Raw genomic sequence first — 19,441 nt, 5'->3', positions numbered from 1 at the left:
TTCGTGCACTTTAAAGTAATGCCTATCCGATTAGAGCAGTCTTATTGGTTTATGGAACAGCCCGAGATCACACGGAGCCAAAAAAAGTTGTTTGTGAAAAAGTTCTAAAGAAAAATTAAAATACAGTAAACCAATAATGAAAATAGGTTTATTGTTTTTCCAAATATTCCCCTTGGAAGTCAAGACACTTCTGCATTCGCTTGAACCAATTTTCAAAGTACTTTTGCCACTCGGAAGTGGATACATCCAAAACCAGGCTTAAAAGCTTCTTCAGAAGTTGAAAAACGTCGACCTCGTATTTTCTGTTTGAGATTCGGAATTCATTAGTTAGCAAATCAGGACTGCAAGGCGATGACCGACTAATTCAATCTTTTGTGTGCTCAAAACCTTTTTATGTGAACCGCTACATGAGAGCTCGCATTGGCGTAGTAAATGATGATTCCTTTTGGCGGTTAATTTCCATTAATTCCCCGAAAACTTCTGATGAACAAATGGTTGTGTATCACTTGAAATTGACTTTTTTAAGTTGCTCTAATGGTACAGTTGTGATGTGACCAGATTTTCCGAAAAAAAGGCGACCTCTTCCTCTAACCACTTTTGTTAAATTAAGCTCGTCTTGAAATACACATACTTTCGATTATTTCCGGCTCTTATGCTTAGCTCAAAGATTCGTCACCTGTTACGATGTCATAGACGTGCTTTGAATCGCCGCGGTTCAATTTCTTCAACATTTTTTACACCAATCCACACGAGTCCTGTTTTGGGCAATTGTCAAATTATGCGGTATCCAACAAGAACAAATTTTCTTGACTACCAAATATTCATACAATATCGAATGTTCGCTGATCCCACTAATGTTCAAAGATGCAGCTATCTAGCGATATGCCACATGACGATCTTGCGTTATCAATTGACTGTGCGTCTGGCACAACAACCGTTTTTGGAGTGTTTTCATGAAATTCATGCTGCAAGGATCGACGGCCACGCTGTAACTCGTTGTACCAGCGTTTCACAATGGCTAAGTGTGGTGTTTCAACGCCAAAAGTAGAAGTAAGTTGATGAGTGCAATGCATCAAATCATTGCACGAAAATTTTCACAAGTTAATTAATTAAATTAAAAAAAGCAAATAAAACTCGTAAGTGAAAATATTATATGTAAATTTATGTTAAAAATACCAAACTTTTCGATGATAAAAATATCAAATGACAGCTCATCGCACGTATTGATGCAAAGGAGCAAGGCAACCCTTTTAAGAACTTCCGCCAATACGCACTCTTTGGAAACAGCTTAGAAACGTAGTTACTTATGATGTAGCAAATATACGCATATTTCATTTTCTACCCGCAGTTTTAACTAGTGAAACAAATAATTAAATATTTAATACTTCTTATTCTCATTAGAAGTCCATACGATCATTTCCATAGTTATAGAGCATGAAACTTGACTTCACTTGCGATAATTACTTACTTATGTACATATGTACATACGAAACTAATTTATTATAGAATAAAAATAAATTTTAGAAAATGGTATCTAGTGCAACTAATTGATTTTATATAAATTAGTTAAAAAATTTACAATAAATATTAATAATAATTAGACCGTTTTGTTTAATATAGAATACGGTAAATATTAAAAAGAAAATTGAATTTTCTCATTAGTACACACATTCTTTCAATGGCCTATTTGTATGGCTTACATTTACTTAATTTGTTTCATTAATAATATTGATAGTCACATTCATTCTACCAAAATTATTTATAATAGACGAAGAATTGCTAACCGTTTTATAGCAAAACAATGCATATTGTTAAAAGAAATATATATTAGAGACAATCTAATCGAAATAAATAAATAAATTTAATAATTTAGTACAACCTGTAGCACGCACACACACATACACATACACACAACTGTACAGAAAAACGCAGAGAAAATATGCACACGCGCACGCATCCTTAATACACATTCGCATCCGAATAAAGTTGACATTACAACATTGTAACACTGACAGCACAACCACATATATACATATGTATAGCGTCCAACCAAAAATCCAAAAACAAAAAATCATAAAATCGCTGCGTACACATTAACTCGTTCACTCACCAACCAACCGACCAACCGATTCCAAAAAATCATCAAATAATGGACAAATCCATACATTTAGAAAATACCATGCATACATATTTACATACACATACCTAAAACTAATCTACGCTCATAATAATGCACCACCATTCACCAAAAAAAAAAAAGATCAATAATTGCCAATCAACCTAACCAAATCAATCCAATCACGTACATGCGCGCCTCGTTATCTCTCTTTCTCTCTCTCTGTGTCTCTCTCTCTCTCGATGCTCATTTTTTTATAGCAGTCGCTCATCAACGTTGCAATTAAATATAAACAATGGATTTAATTTCACACCAACTCATAGATCGTCCCCCGTGAGTAGTTGTTGTGGCAGTAGTAGTCAAGGTCGTTCCAGTCCGGATACAGATTTGTGCGAACAACCAGCATTCCCATTAAGTCCAGGTTAGCATGCCTGGTTTACAATTTCTATTGAATTTGTTGTTAAGTCAACTATGGATTATTATTTCCTTAAAAAACTATAAACGAACTTCATTTTTTAATTTCCTCTTTTTTTCTCTTGAATATATTTTTTTGAAGTCACTTCTTTCATTTTCTATAGCAAAATGCATTTACTACAATGAACTTAGCATTTTTTATATACATTTTTTTTCAAATATTATTTTATAGTTATTTACACTTTTGTGTAGATTTTTTCTTTCTCTCACGTTTTCTCTATATTTCACTTTGCCGCACACTTTGCCTTCACCAATGCGTAAATTTTGTGTAAAATATTTTGTAAAATTACCAAACATGTTACAAAATAAATAATTATCACAATATACAAACATTCTGTCAAAAAAGTACCTGTAATGGTCACTTAAAATGGCTTGATTGTCAAAATTTAAACAAAAATGCATTGACGGTAACCATTTATCCAAAAAATTCGACCCATATAGATTCAAAACCTACGTATGCACCTAATATAGCTACAGCTGGTGAATTTCTCTTTTGAAAACTCAAATTACCAACTCTAGACAGCGTTTTCAGTCGATAGAATACATAAAGGAGAAATCGCAGCGAGAATGGAAGGCGATCCGAAAAATTCATTTGACTGTATGGCAATCCAATCATCAAAGTGTTATTCTTTTTCATAAGCGATTACTTCGGAAGGGGTCTACTTTGAATTTAAGTAATAAAATAGTATAAAAGTAATAAAAAAAAAATGTTATAGATTTATAGTGTAAATAATTTGTGTTTATCTACATACATTCTCGTTACTTTTTTGACAGAATGTGCATACATACTTGTGCATATTCCCATACACGGTGACTCATAAAGTTTGTCGGTAAATGAGTCTTTTACGATTTCGATTTTTTATGATTCCATAAGAAATGAGTGCAGCTTGAAAATGGTGTACTTTCAAATAGTTCTGAGGTGCAATTGGCATAAATTAAATGCTTTCTAAAGCACATTTAACGGTTTTCGAAGTACTAGTGGAAAAGATGTACACCTGTGTTCCAAATAATACCAATTATTTATTTTTTAATTAATTTGTTTTTTTTTAATTGTTGCATATTTTTCATAGCTTTCATAAGTCTTCATATGGTTTACTTATACTAAAGCAAACACCGTATAATTTAATGTTTCAAGTTTCAAAATTTGAATCAGTATTTTAAGAAAAATTCTGGGTAGGCAGCTTTGTAGCCCACTCAATTTTGGTATAATTTTGTGCTAAGTTGAAGTAGCGCGAAATTCGCGCTAATTAAATTTTTTTTTACTTTTCTCTTGGTAGCGGTCCTGTGCATTTTCTTCACATAACAAATGAACGGAAATACTTAAAATCTCCAACAAAAAAAAAAATAATCAAAAATCCACGCGATTTTTTAGCCACTTCAAACTTTCCTTTATTTCACCAAAATTCAATGGGCTATAAAACGGAATGCTCGAAATTGTACTAAAAATTCTGATTAAAAAGTTTGGAGTTTTGATAAACATTTTTTTAATTTGTTTTCTGAATTCCCAAAGTTTGAAACTTTTAACTATTGGTGTTTGCTGTAGTATATTAAAAGAAAAACAAAACAAATAAAATAAATTAAAAATAAATTTGTAGTCAAAACTTTGCAATATGTCGCGCTGTTATTTATGTGAACGCAGGTGTAGATACCTATTTTAGCGTTAAACAAGTTTTGTTTAAATTCCGATTTTATATTTATAATAATGAGTTACGTATTCAATTCGAAAACTTATTTTCTTCAGCTTTGGAATACTGAAATTCGCTTCGATTGCATTTTATTTCCAAAGGTTGTAGTAAATATTCTTATCACAGCATTAGAGAAAGTTAATTTTATAATTCGTCTTTCAAGCGCAAGTTTTTCATAGTATTTGTATCTTCAGATTTTTTTTTTTTCAAAATCCATATCTAAAAATGCGTATTTATCGAGTATTTTTAAAATAATGTTTCCACTGCTCAAATAGGTTTTATTGGAAGTAATTGGAGAGTCTTCGATTGCTGGAAAGAAAAAAAGAAAATAAAGAAATTGTATACTAATTGTTTATTGATTTGTAAAGGGTGATCAGTTTAGAGGTATCGGGTTTTTAAATTTATATAAAACAACGAAAATTCAAATTCATTGGGCAATCTTTATTATTTTAGATAGAACCATTCACGACATTTATTTTTTAAAGATAATCCCTTTCAAATGTTAACCGCAACTGCCATCTGTAAACACCAATTTTGAATAATTCGATGGAGGACTTCAGTCAGTATCTCGTGATTAACTTTAGTAATATTGGCTCCCAATGCTTCAATCGAAGCTGGTTTATTCACAAAGCATTTAGACTTTACATACCCCCATAAATGAAAGTCCAAAGTTGTGATATCATACGATCTTGGTGGCTAATCCACTGGTTCGAGACGTGAGATGAATTACACATTGCAATGACGATGCAGTAAATCCATTGTTTCACGGGCTGTATGGCAAGTAGCGCCGTCTTGTTGAAACGAAATGTTGTGGAGATCACGGGCTTCAATTTCCGTCATCATCAAAGTCGTTCATCATGACACGAACGCTTTCGCCATTCACTGTTGCATTGGCGCCAGCCTTGTCTTTGAGGAAATATGAGCCGATGCTTCCTCCAGCCCATAGGCCTCACCAAATGGATTCATTGAAAACAATGGATGTAATGGATGTTCTTGAATGGTTTCGAGTTGGTCTTCAACCCAAATACGGAAATTTTGCTTATTGATGCAGCTATTGAGCCAGGGACGGTTATGTACACCATGAGTTGGTCTGACCGCGCGATGAAAACTTTTCACAGAGCGTCGACTTTCGTAAGAGAATTGTACGATTTGTAAACGTTGTTGAGGCGTAAGTCTTTCCACGATGAAATGACAATGAATACTGAAAAAAAAATTATGTATATAATTTGACAGTAGTCACAAGTAATCTGTCAAAACAACCCTGTTGGAAAAATTACCTCCACTCTGATCACCCTTTATGTAGTAAAAATTCATGAGAAACAGATTTGCAGAACAGAATGGTGCTGTTTTTTTTTTACATTTATTTTTTATTTTACGCAGATCCCTTAAGGGTTAAGATGTACTAGAAAATTATTGTCTTCAAAACTTCATTAGTAGTTGCTCTAAAATCTGTACACGAAGAAAGTTAGAGTCTAGAGAAAATAAAAAAAGTAGTTTCCCTTAAGGGGTTATACGCAGTTATGAAGCAAATAAAAGACGGGTTGTCAAGGATTTATCCTGAAGAAACTTCAGAATATTTTAATTTGAAAATTTTTGGCGGTTATAAAAGCATCCTTCAAGAACGTAACAAAATTTTTTATTTATGAAAATGTTGATTATAGAGCGCGCTGCAGGCGATTTCTGGAGCCTCCTTTAAAAAAAGACGATTTACGGTGTACATCGTAACTCAGGATTGGATTATCTGAAATCAAAAAACCAAACAAATTTTGTTAATATATTAGATTATCTAGTAATTAATCGTTCGGCTAATCAAAATAGTGAATTTTCACAAAATGGCAGCTTTCAAAAGAAATGATTTCGATTTTTACGTTAAAATTTGGCCGTAAATTGATTATAAAATGGAAAATAAGTATCAGATTTACAAAAGGAACGATTAATTACTAGAAAATGTATCTTTAAGGATTGAGTTAAAACGGTTGACCGATCAAACAAGCCGTTTTCGAGATATCGTGTACACCGACTTGAAAAATGCCGTTTTGAAAAAAACACGTTTAAAGTTTCAATACCTACCTTAAAACGTGCCGAGGCATCTCTACATATTTAGGTATAACTCCGAAAGTATTGCTTAGATCTACTTCAAATTTCGCGCGTATACTTTTGAATATATGTACATTACAAAAATGCAATAAAAAAAATCGATTTTTTTGAAAGTCATAACTGCGTATAACCCCTTAAAATATGCAACATTTATTTATGTTATTCTATTTCTTATGCGTTATTTGTTATAATAATAATAAAAGATGAACTTTGTGAGTCACTATTTCGAAATACGTCAGCTTAAATACTTGGAAAATGTACAGTAATCAAAACAAAATCCAAAAATATAAAAAAATCACTTGGATATTGTAATTATTTGTTTTTGCCCTTCAATTGTCACATATACATACACATACAGATACGAATGTGTCCAAATCAATATACTTAATATGTACACATGTCGAAACATTATATTATCTTCCAAAAGAAGTTCACAGACAACCCAAAACACAGCCAACCTCTCTCTCTACTCCAACTACAACAACACTATACCTCACATATAAATAAATATATGTGTGTAATCTGTGTTCATATATCCCGTTTTCTTCAACTCCTCCTCAGTCGGTTTTTCGTTTGCTCTCATTGATGAAAATTTCATTTTTTGTTTTTTAACTTTTCTATTATATTTAAATTTTTACTTGCGATATCTAGCGTCTAGTCTACATTCCACATTCCACATACCACATTCCACATATATGAGTTTGTCTGTCTGCAGTTTTTATACTGAACATTTAATTTTTTGATTTTCTTTAAAACTTCGTTTTGAGTGTCATATTTTCTTTGCTCTATTTTCACGCCGCACAGTGTAAAGCGCTGATTATCCTTGAGTGTTACCATCACTGCATACATACATACATACATATGTACTTATGTATATTATCTCCTAGATGTACCTAGTTGTCAATGTCCACCAATGTGTCCGTGTGTTGTGCTCCACAACTCTTCACCGCCACTCACCGCTCATCTGCGCTTAGTACAAGCGAATAAATGAACGAACAATAAATGATATAATTATTTTTATATGAAAATATTAGTAACTGGAATAAAATTTGTTTTCAAAAAAACCACATCAAACAACGTCGTGTGTATTTTGTTGCTGCTGTTGTTTTACTACTACTTTATGCAAATAGATATGTATTGTGCAGATTCAAAAAACCAAATCGTACTACACTTAAATATGTTTGAACTTTATGCCATTGTGAATATAACATTAAATAAAATCATTTACTGCCTTTTGGTTTAGCAAAAAAATTTTTTTTTTTTGTGATATATAAATTATCTAAGTTAATTCAATGTTTTTATGAATTTGTATGGAAAATATGTATTAAATAATTTTTTGTATTTTATTATGCAATTTCATACTGGTTTACAATTATTTGTTTAATAAAAGTGTAGTTTTAAAAGGCAATAAATTGTATATATGTTTTATTTTTTACTTTTTATTTTAAACTTTTTGTTTTACGTACATATATATATTAGATTTCCATGTCCCCTATAATATAATATTCAAGCTTTATGCCAATATATCACAGCACCGAGTTTGTATGCCTAAATAAATACATCTGTATTGTTGTGTCATCTTAAAGATAAGCTTGATTATTTTTACTTTCAGTTTCATTGCTTGAATTTTGCTAATCGTCCAATCTTATTTAACCAATTTCGTTCAGTGTAATAATATTTTTCGCTATTTCCGTTTTATGTTTCCGTTCTGTCCTCTCTAACAACCTAACTACTGTGTCGTCCCGAAATGGTCGTGTGTTTGTTGCTGTGACTAACAAAATATATTGTCGAAATTCCAAATTTCTATTCACATTTTGAATATCTACTAATTTATTGCAAAATAAATAAATAAAATCACCATTTACATACTTCAATGTGTTGTTATAAAATTCCTTTACTTGAGTAAAAATGCTTTGAACCTTTTTTCACACTATTTTAATTAGTACTTTTTTCTTGAAAATTCTACGGAGCGTAGATTTCAGCCACAGGTGAAATATTAAAGTACAAAAGTAAAAAAAAAATGATATAGGAAAATATTTTAAATACTTATACATATTTTATTTATATTTCACATATAACCTCTGGCTTGAATCTATGCTTTAACGTCAGACGCTTGTTCGTTCCTTCAGCTTCAAACATCTTAGAAAAATTTTACAGAAAAAGTATTAAATATTCCCAATAACTCACAAGTGTTTGACGTTAGCTTTTCTACAATTATTTATTTCTTTTTTTATTACTTTTTTACATACCAACTTATATACTTATTTTTATTAAAATAAAAAATAAAATGTCGATAACTTTAATTTAATATTCAATTACTGCATACACTGAGTTTCTCTAATCTCGTATTTCCGTTTTTCATCATTGTCATTTTTCGTCATTTTCGCCACATTCTCATCATCGCCAAATCCACCAAATTCAACCTACAGCCGATCTTTCCGTGTACATTACCCGCTTTCAATGGGATATGGCCAAGTACCCGATTAAGCAGTCGTTACGCAATATTGCCGATATTATTTCGAAGCAAATTGGGCAAATTGACGCCGATTTGAAGACCAAGTCAACGGCCTACAACAGCCTGAAGGGTAACTTGCAAAATTTGGAGAAGAAGCAAACGTAAGTACAAAAATATACACCCGTGTTCACAATAATAGCAGCGCGACACATTGCAAATTATTGCATATTTATAATTTTTTTATTTTTTCATAAAAGATGTTGTTTATACTGCAACAAGTTTCATATGACTCAAAATTTCGAAGTGTGCACAAAATTAAAAAGAAAATCAAATTTTACTATTCTGAAGTACAGTAGCGAACATAATTGAGTGCATGAAGATTTTGCTTTTAATATTTAGAATGTTTTTCGAGTTAAAATTTGTTTGTTACTTTTTTAAATATTGTTCATTTTTTTAATAAAAACTAAAAAAAATGAGTAAGAAATCGCTTGGATTTTTAATAACACAGGCCTGCAAAATCTCGCTTTTTTACAGCTTCTAAAACCGCTATGGGTGTTTCCTGAAGGTTTTTTTATGCTGAAAACGAATATGAGCTTGAAAATACTCCAGCACGTCAGGATTTTTGGCAATTTGAGGTTAAATAGTCAAAAAATGCAGATTTTAGCCATTTAAAAAATTTTTTTTTGAGCAAGGTAAAGTTTTTTTTTAATTTTCCACAGCGGCATCGCAAAGTACTACTCTTAAGCTTTAAGGTCCTTTTTTTAAATATTTTTACGATTAATATAAAAAAAGTTATTCTATTTTGAATTGGAGACTTTTAGATATGCAAATTCAACCTTTCTAACTCTCTAACGCCCCTATAAAGGGCGAATTCAAAATAGTATAACTTTTTTTATATTAATCGCAAAAATATTTTTAAAAATGGATTTTAAAGCTGAAGACTAGTACTTTGCGATGCCGTTGTGGAAAATTAAAAAAAAAACTTTACCTTGCTCAAAAAAAATTTCAAAAATGGTCAAAATCTGCATTTTTTGACTATTTAACCTCAAATTGCCAAAAATCCTGACGTGCTAGAGCATTTTCAAGGTCATATTCGTTTTCAGCATAAAAAAAACCTTCAAGAAACTCCCATAGCCGTTTTAGAAACTGTACCTCGCAGTACTGTGAAATATATCCGATACATTTTGGTACATAAACTTTATTTTTACTTAATTGTAAAATGTGATAAATTGATGGGTGATATAACTTTTTAATAATTTTTTTCGTAATCAGGACACCAAATTACAAAGTAATTAGTTAAAATTATCGAAAAAGTTTTTGGTTGTGGGCCTGTGCAATTTTTCTCTTACTACTTTTTGCACTTTATTCCACATAAAAATGAATTTGTTTGTGGAAAAATTGGAGAAGTTTATTGGCAAAAAATTTAAACATAATCAATTCCAGTTTTTATAAATTGCGCTTGTTGTTGTAAAAACAAAAGCAATTAAATTAACGCGATTTTGTAGCCACTTCACACTTACACTTTATTGCACTAAAATTCAATGGGTCATAAACTGCATAACCTGAAAATTCCGACTAAAAAAAATTTATTTTTTTTTAAATTCAGATTTCTTAATTTTGTATAGAATTTGAACGTTTTATTCTTATAGTTTTGATTAAAGAATAAACCACATTTGAAAACAAATGTAACTCGAAAAACAATGGAAATATGAAAAGCAAAATCGTCATGCACTCAGTTATGCTCACTAGTGTACTTCAGAATAGTCGATTCAATTGAAAAAAACTGTAAAATGTTTTTCTGATATATCCAATGTATTTACTTTGGAATCTATTTAAAATATTCTGAAGCATCTTTTTAAGTACATTTCTCCCGCTCTGAAGTACATTTGACACTTTCTGGTGCATATCCAACGGACACTAAACTATAATTGACTTTTTTCTGAAATACAGGGAACTAATTCGAAGTACATTTTTTTGAATTCTGTAGTACTGGGAAATGTATTTGTTAGTTAGGCTAGCAACCTAGAATAGGCCGTACATTGGCTGCTAGCCCATTTTAATACTCATGGAAACTAGTTCTGCGTCAAAGCATTACAAAATTCGTCGAATTGAATAAAAATTAAGAAATGAACTTCAGTTATGTGTGTATGTGCATTGGTTAAGGTGTAGACAGTAACGGTAAAGGTGTAATATTGTCATTAGAACTTTGTGCGTGCGTCAGCTTCTGCAAAACACCAAGCCTATACAGCAATCTTGTAAATTTTCTGCATATACAAGTGTATATAAATGAGTTTAGTTGTAATACCAAGAGCACCTATAAAACTTCTGCACCTTTTGCACAGGGTGGCGTCTCTCACTAATTCCTCGAAACAAATCGTTAATTTACGCTATTTAAGCAACTTTTCGGCAACTTAATTTTTTTCTTGACTTTTGCATCGCCGATGGAGCGCTTCTCGTCCCATACTGCCTCGAATACTTTCAAACCTAGGACATTTGTAGCAACTCGTACGAGCCACTGAATCTTTATGCGCTGTACTATGCTAATGTTGCTGTAAAGCTTATGTAGCTCGTCGTACCACTGTCTTTCGCAGAATCTTTTTTTTTAACTGCCGCCTCATCGTCTTTACTTTTGCGCTTGATGAAGGACTTATAAAGTGTTTTGTGCATCAAAATAAGACGTTACTCCTCATTTGTCTACTTAATAGCATTTTTCAAGTGAAATTAATCGTTAAAATTCAATACTGATATTTGTAGCAAACGAAGTCCATTGCAATGTATGTATATGTCAATGTGTTGGAGGCGTAGAATACGCTGACTCTTTGTTTGGTGGCAGGAGGTACTCTGTATTTCCCGCTTTCACCTCCAGATCCATGCGCTGCGCTTCTGTATGCAGTTCAAAAATGGTTTATAAAACAAAAGTGGTGCCCAAGCGGTTTAGTTATGTAGCTCGAAATATTTTTCCAGCGTTAGATTAAAGAAGGCATGCGATAGAGAGTCACCCTGTCTGAAACCTCGTTTATAGCAAATAGTTCGGTGTCCATCGCTTTCCTGTCGTAGGTAGTGGTATTGTTCAACGTCTAGGTAGGTGAAATGGTTGAAGTGCCAGTCTGGCACTCCCCAAGTAGCATTAAAACGCCGTTTTTAACCCATTTTGAGATCTCCAACGGTCAGACAGTCAGAGCTGGTGATGTAATGAGGAAGGTTGATGGGATCTAGGTTGGAGCACTATCCCAGGCTGTCGAAGAAAGTACCCAGTACCCAGTGATCTTAATCGTCTAGCGTCCAAGCCAGCCCGGACATTTACAGAGAAAGTGTTCAACAGTCTCCTTCTCTGAAAAATCCCCACAGCTTTTGCAATGAGGATTAAATGGTAAACCTAGCTTTCCTGCGTGCGTGCCGATCATCCAATGACTGATAAACACAGCTACGAGTTTGGAAATTAAATAGCGAAGAGTTCCCAGAACTATCGCGTCCTGCGTCTATGTACTGGGGCCAAAGTGTTTTCAAAATAGCATACGAGAAAATGGAGCTCCATCTGTACTGCGCCTTTCTGATAAATAAGTTGTGCCATTCCCCTTTAACAGCAGTTAAGGGGATAGCGATGTGTGGGCAGGAGACGTTTGAGACCAATTCAGTCGACTCCCTCCTGGCAAGCTCATTATCAATATGATTTCCCTTAATGTTCTTATGTCCTGGAACCCAGATCGTAGAAATGCTACCTGCACGTCAAAGAGATTTGATCTCCTCCTTACAGGAGTTAACCAGTTTGGATCTTGGCCATGTCCTGGAACCCAGATCGGAGAAGTGCTACCTGCACGTCGAAGAGATTTGATCTCCTCCTTACAGGAGTTACCCAGTTTGAATCTTGACCATCTTTTTATAGTCGTATTACAATCGTTCCATAATCAGATCGGCACCACCATCTAAGACTATAATTTTCTCCGAGCCGTGAGTAATACACTTGAATTACTTAGACAGTTAGTTCATACGTTCCTATTTTGGAGATAGCTAGCCGACGTAGTCGAAAGTACACACACACAACTTTGATGTCAGAGTATAAATAGAAAATGTCTTCTAGATTCTTTTTTCGTAATCAAATTCACTACATATTTTTATTTTACTTTTCCTCCACTTATAGCGGCAGTTTGCTGACCCGTAATTTGGCCGATTTGGTCAAGAAGGAGCACTTCATTCTCGATTCGGAGTATTTGACCACATTGCTGGTAATTGTGCCAAAGTAAGTATTGCCAGTTAATGTAATTAACAACACCGTTATTGTATTGAATTTTATATCTTGTGCTCACAGAATTCTTGCTAACGATTGGTTGACCAACTATGAGAAGATCACCGACATGATTGTGCCACGTTCCTCGCAAATGATCACACAAGACAATGATTATTGCTTGTTCAATGTGACACTATTCAAGAAGGTGGTGGAAGAGTTCAAGCTGCATGCGCGTGAACGTAAATTCATTGTACGTGATTTTGTGTACAATGAAGAAGAATTGGCAGCTGGCAAAAATGAGATGACCAAGCTCATAACCGACAAGAAGAAGCAATTCGTGCGTATTAAGATAAAGCGAATGCATACTCAATGAAACGTAAATATTTTAATTTAATATTTGTAGGGCCCATTGGTCAGATGGTTGAAGGTGAACTTCAGCGAAGCTTTCTGTGCTTTGGTGCATGTGAAGGCGCTGCGCGTATTTGTAGAATCCGTTTTGAGGTAAGTACCAGACTGCTCGCTCATATACAAGATGGCACAAAATTAAACACCAATCATTTTGTTTTTGAATAACTTTTTTTTTACTAAACAAAAAAAGAATGATTTTGAGTGATGGAGGTGCGCTCTGTTAGTTATCTTTTTGTATACTGCAGCTGGCTACCTTATAAATGTCAAAGATTTAGATACTACACCATTTGCAAAAATTATTAATTTTCGGATGGGGTGGATAATTTTGCGACGCCTTGTATAAACGTAAGGTTTCCATATTTAAGAAAATATTTATGACCTGTTATTTGGTGTGAAATGTATTTTGTTAGATTTGTAATATCAGGAAATATCAAGCTCTTTACAAATGTTCTCTATGAACGAATCAACGAATATGCTGAAAGAATAATTGAAGACTACCAATACGGATTTCGTAGAGGCAAGTCTACAATCGACCAATGTTTCGTTCTTAGCCAAATGTTTGAAAAACACTATGAATACGGGCTAGATGTTCACTGCCTGTTCATTGATTTCAAGCAAGCCTTCGACAGTGTTAAAAAAGATAAGATCCAGCTCATATTGCTTATTCTTGGAATACCTGCCAAACTAATAAGGCTCGTTAACGCAACGCTCCCAAAAACACAAGCAAAAGTGATCATTCAAGGGAAGCTCACAGAGTCGTTCCCTATTGAAACAGGTGTAAAACAAGGTGATGCCTTATCAACAGTCACATTCAATTTGATGCTGCACTTTGTCGTAAGGGAAGTCAACAAAGGTGGTACATTGATGGCTAAAACAACCCAAATATGTGCCTATGCAGATGTCATCGCAATTCCCTCAAGAAATAGGAATGACTTAAAAGAAATTTTCTTGAGAATTAACAAAATTACGAACGATATTGGCCTTTTTGTAAACGAGGTCAAAACCAAATATCTGTTGAAATCGAGGCGGCCTGCACAGATGCCAAATTTCCATGTGGGAGCCTATACTTTTGAAGCAGTGCAGCATTTTAAGTACCTAGGAGTTATGTTCGCATGTAGCGGTGATTCAACTTCCGCCGTCAGGGATCGCATCAACGCCGCCAACAAGGCGTATTACCCCCACCTTAACTTGCTCAAGTCCCGACTTTGGTCTAAAGCTACAAAGTTCACTATGTGCAAAACTCTTATTCGACCAATCCTAACATATGGTTGTGAGGTATGGACTCTTAAGGTTGATGATTGTGCACAGATTGCTCGCATGGAAAGAACAATTTTAAGAAAGATCTTTGGCCTAATAAGAATGGATGATGGTACCTATAGAATCCGATTGAACTCGGAACTGAACGATCTAACTCAGAACGAGACAGCTGTGCGTTTTGTTAAAGCGCAACGTATGAGATGGCTAGGTCATGTGATCCGTATGCCTGTTGACTGTACCGTGAAGAAAGCCTTGACAGGAAAGCTAATGGGCGTGAAGGCCAAAGGCAGACCGAGGAAGCGTTGGATAGACGCAATGGAACACGATCTTAAGAAGCTAGGAATACGTAACTACGAAGCAACAGCTCAAGATAGACCGCTTTGGAGGAGCATTTTGAAGGAAGCTTTGACGCACCCCGCGTTGTAACGCTATGAAAGAAGAAGAATATCAGGGAATGAGTTTTCGGTTTTTGTTGCTGGCACGACAGCGTTCATAACGTATACCCTCTAAATTTTGTCATAACAGCTTTTGATAATTCAAAATAGAAGTTGTTTTGGTATCGCAGTCACAGCAGCATTCCCTAAAAGTTGATGCGAACTTCTTGTGCCGCTAGAAAAACAACAGCAACCAAACTAACAACTATTGCATGGGTATTGCATAGGATTGTTAAAATTTGGTAGTTTTTTTACTTAGCTTCATCTAATCGCTGTGGCGGCCGCCGTAGCCGAATGAGTTGGTGCGTGATTACCATTCGGAATTCACAGAGAGAACGTTTGTTTGAATCTCGGTGAAACACCAGAATTAAGAAAAACATTTTTCTAATAGCGGTCGCCCCTCGGCAGGCAATGGCAAACCTCCGAGTGTATTTCTGCCATCAAAAAGTTCCTCATAAAAATGTCTGCCGTTCGGAGTCGGCTTGAAACTGTAGGTCCCTCCATTTGTGGAACAACATCAAGACGCACACCACAAATAGGAGGAGGAGCTCGGCCAAACACCCAAAAAGGGTGTACGCGCCAATTATGTATATATATAATCTAATCGCTAACGAAAAACGGCCAGAGTCGAATGGATTTGTGGGTGACCATCATTCGGTAGAGGCCGGGCCCGAAACCCGCTATGGACACGAAACACCAAAACGATAAAAAAAATTTTTTTTTTCTAATAGCGGCCGCCCTTCTGTAAGCCATGTAAACCGTCTAGTGTATTTCTGCCATGAAAAAGCGCCTTTTAAAAATTTCTGCCGTTCAGGTGCGTCACAAAACTTTAGGTCCATCATCCCAAGACGTGTATCACAAATTGGGGAGGAGCTCGGCTAAACACCCAACGATGAATTAAAATCTTATTCTATTCTTAATCTTAAATCTGCTTTTATTTACGACTAGTTAAGACTAGTAATCAATATTGCTGAGAGTTATAAGTGTAATAAAAATTTAACAATAGAAGACTTAAATCGTAACTACTGCGATTAAAAAAAGAATATCTACTCTAATTCAGTCCAGGGAGAATCATGCGCGGTTTCAAGAGAGACTATTGGGACCAACATGTCCATATGATTTTCAGTAAAATCATGTGCTCCTTCAACTTCGTTCTAATCTAGCCACTCTAAGCCGTTGACGCATGCGCACAGTAACTCATTAGCTCGTCTTGTGACAATCCGTGAGGGTCGCACTTTGCGGAACATACGCGCTTGCTTAGCTGGTGCAATGTGAGCTGCTCTCCTGTGTTCTGCAGCTCTTGTGATAGATGCGAAGTAAATACCGCATGTACTGCAGCATATTTTCTCTAAATCATCACGTATACTTGGGCAATAGAGATCAATAGGCGTGCTGATGAAGGCATTCAGCGGTTCAAGTAGAAATGGAGCAAATGATTTTCCGTCATGTTCTTTAAAGTCCGGAATTGTCAATCGTCAACCTGAGTGATAGGGCGTTCGGCTCATAGTGGCGCGAAAACAACCGACGGGCTACACTGTACCGCAAATTCAGATTAAATTGAGCTATTTGGTATAAAACAAATATGGTGGTTTGACTGTAGTAATGTATAACGTCGAAGTATGAATGAAATTATTTTCTTTCGAACGATCTAGTGAATGATCTTAATCATACTACGATTACGCTTGAGATGAAATCTTAAGCATGTACAATTTTTTTGTTTCAATCAGAAAAAAATTGCGTGATATTTGCCGAGACCCCCCCTCTCTCCAACGTAAGATTAGATGAGATTTGACTCGACCCCCTCCCCCCCCTTAAACATCTCACGTAATTTATGGACGCCCCCTAACCGGATGCAGTATTATTAGTTCGCTCAAAGAAAAAAGAATTTTGAATGCTGAAATGCAACCAACAACGAGTGCTACCAAAAATAGGTTTTAAAGAGGAAAAATATAATTTTAACTCGAAATAAGCAGTTTTATTTTAAATTCACTATTATTTTAACTGAAAGTATTTAAATTGAACCATCTTATTCACTATTTTCCCACGTAGATACGGTTTACCCGTCAATTTCCAAGCCATCCTCATCGAACCCAACAAGAAGAGCGTGAAACGTCTACGCGAATGCCTTAACCAGCTGTACGGACACTTGGATGGCGCTTCGGCTGGTGGTCAAAGCAATGCCGCCAGTATGGATGTAAGTGAATTACAAATATATTTTTTTTAGTAGATTGCAATAAACCAATGCAATAACAAATAAACGCATTTTATCTAATAACTATTTTTAATTGCTTTCATGCAGGCCGTTGACATCCCCGGTTTGGGCTTTGGCCAATCAGAATACTATCCTTATGTGTTTTATAAACTGAACATCGATATGGTGGAAACAGCAAAAATCTAAAGTTGCTTTGAGTTGAACGCTCAATAATCCAATTTAGCCTAATCACAAAAGAAGAGAAATACCTTTACAAAATATGTTTACAAAATAAGAGAGAAGAGCTACAAACTATAATTATCCCACAAAAGAAATCAAGCAAAAACAAAGTTTATAAAAATCTTTAAAATAGTATAAAGTAAATACTAAATCATATGTATGTATGTTGTCAGTTCCAGTACTTTGTTTGGTGAATGGACAGCAGGAGCGCAGTCCTAGGGTGCAAACGAAACAACATTAGTTAGCTCGCTCGCAGCCAAGCGAACAGATAATAGAGATAAACACACTGCTATTCATATATTTTTTTTGCCATAAAAGAAGCGTCTTCTAAAAATTTTGTAATTATTTCTCTGTGTTGTTAAATTTTTAGTACTTTCATTTATATATTTGTTTTATCATTGATTGTGAAAATTAGTTCACACATACATATTTCTTCTATTGTGTATTTGAAAGCAGCATCGTTGTAAAGATAATTTGGCCAACAAGTTTTTAAGCAAACACTTGGCTGGAATTGTGAAAGTTTAATTAATTGTAGAACTGTAGATTTCTTTGTTTCGTTATTCTACTTTTTGTGTGTGGTTTATTAAGCCAATTTGACAGTATTTTCTATATCCTTTTTATCTGTCATTGTGTTGATAGTTAAAACTCTTTCTTAAATTTTTCAAATATCGACGGGGTGTTTTTGTTTTTTATTATAAAATGTAGCAATGTAGCAATTTAGCGAATGAAACGGCCAGATAATAGCGACTAATAGCATTGTTTTTCGAATCATGAAGCAGGATGTAGCAATTTTACAGCTATTATACACATACATACTAAAAAATTCTTGCGTTGATTTATTTGTTAACCCCAAAAGTGTTCTAAGTTTTTACATACTCACACATACAAATGTTTCACAGTTTCGGTGTATGTAAAGGCGAAAGAAGCAAATGTAATGGAACGCAAAGCGAGTTGTGAGTTTAGTTAAACTAAATTTCATAATAAATGACAAAAACAAAAACACACAGAAAATTGTAATAAGGAAAGGACATCATTAGAACATTAAAGTTATTAAATAAATCAACGGAATACTAAATTCGCAGTACTCAATGCTATATCCTATTGCAACCAGCATTGAAGTGAGTAAAATTTATATTTACTGAATGTATGTTTAATGTTATTGAAAAAAGCTATTTTTTTTCTAATAATAATACACCATAACTGGCGCTATATTGCTTGCGTTAAACTTGAAATCGTGAAAAACAAAACAAAATGTATTTCAAAAATCAATTAAATCGCTTAAAGAAGGGCGTAAGAGAAGTAGTTAGCGGTTGTTGCATCTTTGTTTTATCGCTACAAACAAATTTGAGAATTCAATTTAAAGCGAAAATTAAATTATTGTACACAGTTTAATTTCATCAACCGCCACAACTTCTCTTACACACACAACACATACATAAAAAACCTCTTTGTGTCCCCTCTACCCCACGACATTGTTGAGAAAGAGAACGTACAATAATATTTGTAAACTCTAAACTTAAATTTAAATAATTATACATACTATATATACTATTGTTATGAAGAAAAAGTGAATAATTCAAATTTTATTGCATATTAAAAGGTACACATCGACTTACACAAGCCTACAGAAACACGCATACACACCGACATACCTTGAAACACAAACACACTACTTATTTGAAACAAAAAAATAACAAAACAAAAACAAAAAAAAAACAAGAAGAACAAACTCTATGTAATTGTACATTTCGAGTATTTAAGCAGTCAGTATGAAAAGATAAATGAGTTTGATGAAGCGTAAAAGAGTAAACAGCTAACGCCATCCTTGTAAATAATTATATGAAAAAAAGACATTCCAA

General features: G+C 34.1%; 1 protein-coding gene across 2 annotated transcripts in view; it reads left to right on the top strand.

Moving 5' to 3' along the window:
- Positions 1–19,441, top strand: part of LOC128868205 (V-type proton ATPase subunit C) — a 51,204-nt gene extending 31,763 nt beyond the window's left edge. The window contains exons 5-11 of one of the 2 annotated variants that reach the window (XM_054110037.1): positions 2,377–2,537; positions 8,802–8,988; positions 12,966–13,064; positions 13,134–13,389; positions 13,456–13,553; positions 17,201–17,345; positions 17,451–19,441. In XM_054110037.1, the coding sequence (XP_053966012.1) occupies positions 2,377–2,537; positions 8,802–8,988; positions 12,966–13,064; positions 13,134–13,389; positions 13,456–13,553; positions 17,201–17,345; positions 17,451–17,549 (1,045 nt within the window). In that variant the 3' untranslated portion in view covers positions 17,550–19,441. The remainder of the gene's footprint in view (positions 1–2,376; positions 2,538–8,801; positions 8,989–12,965; positions 13,065–13,133; positions 13,390–13,455; positions 13,554–17,200; positions 17,346–17,450) is intronic. The other variant, XM_054110036.1, reaches the window with a different exon arrangement.

The sequence above is a fragment of the Anastrepha ludens genome, chromosome 6, assembly GCF_028408465.1.
Source record: "Anastrepha ludens isolate Willacy chromosome 6, idAnaLude1.1, whole genome shotgun sequence".
In the NCBI taxonomy this organism is placed as follows: Eukaryota; Metazoa; Arthropoda; class Insecta; order Diptera; family Tephritidae; genus Anastrepha; species Anastrepha ludens.
The sequence above is the reverse complement of the archived record's forward strand: the minus strand, read 5'-3'. Positions and strand labels throughout refer to the sequence as shown.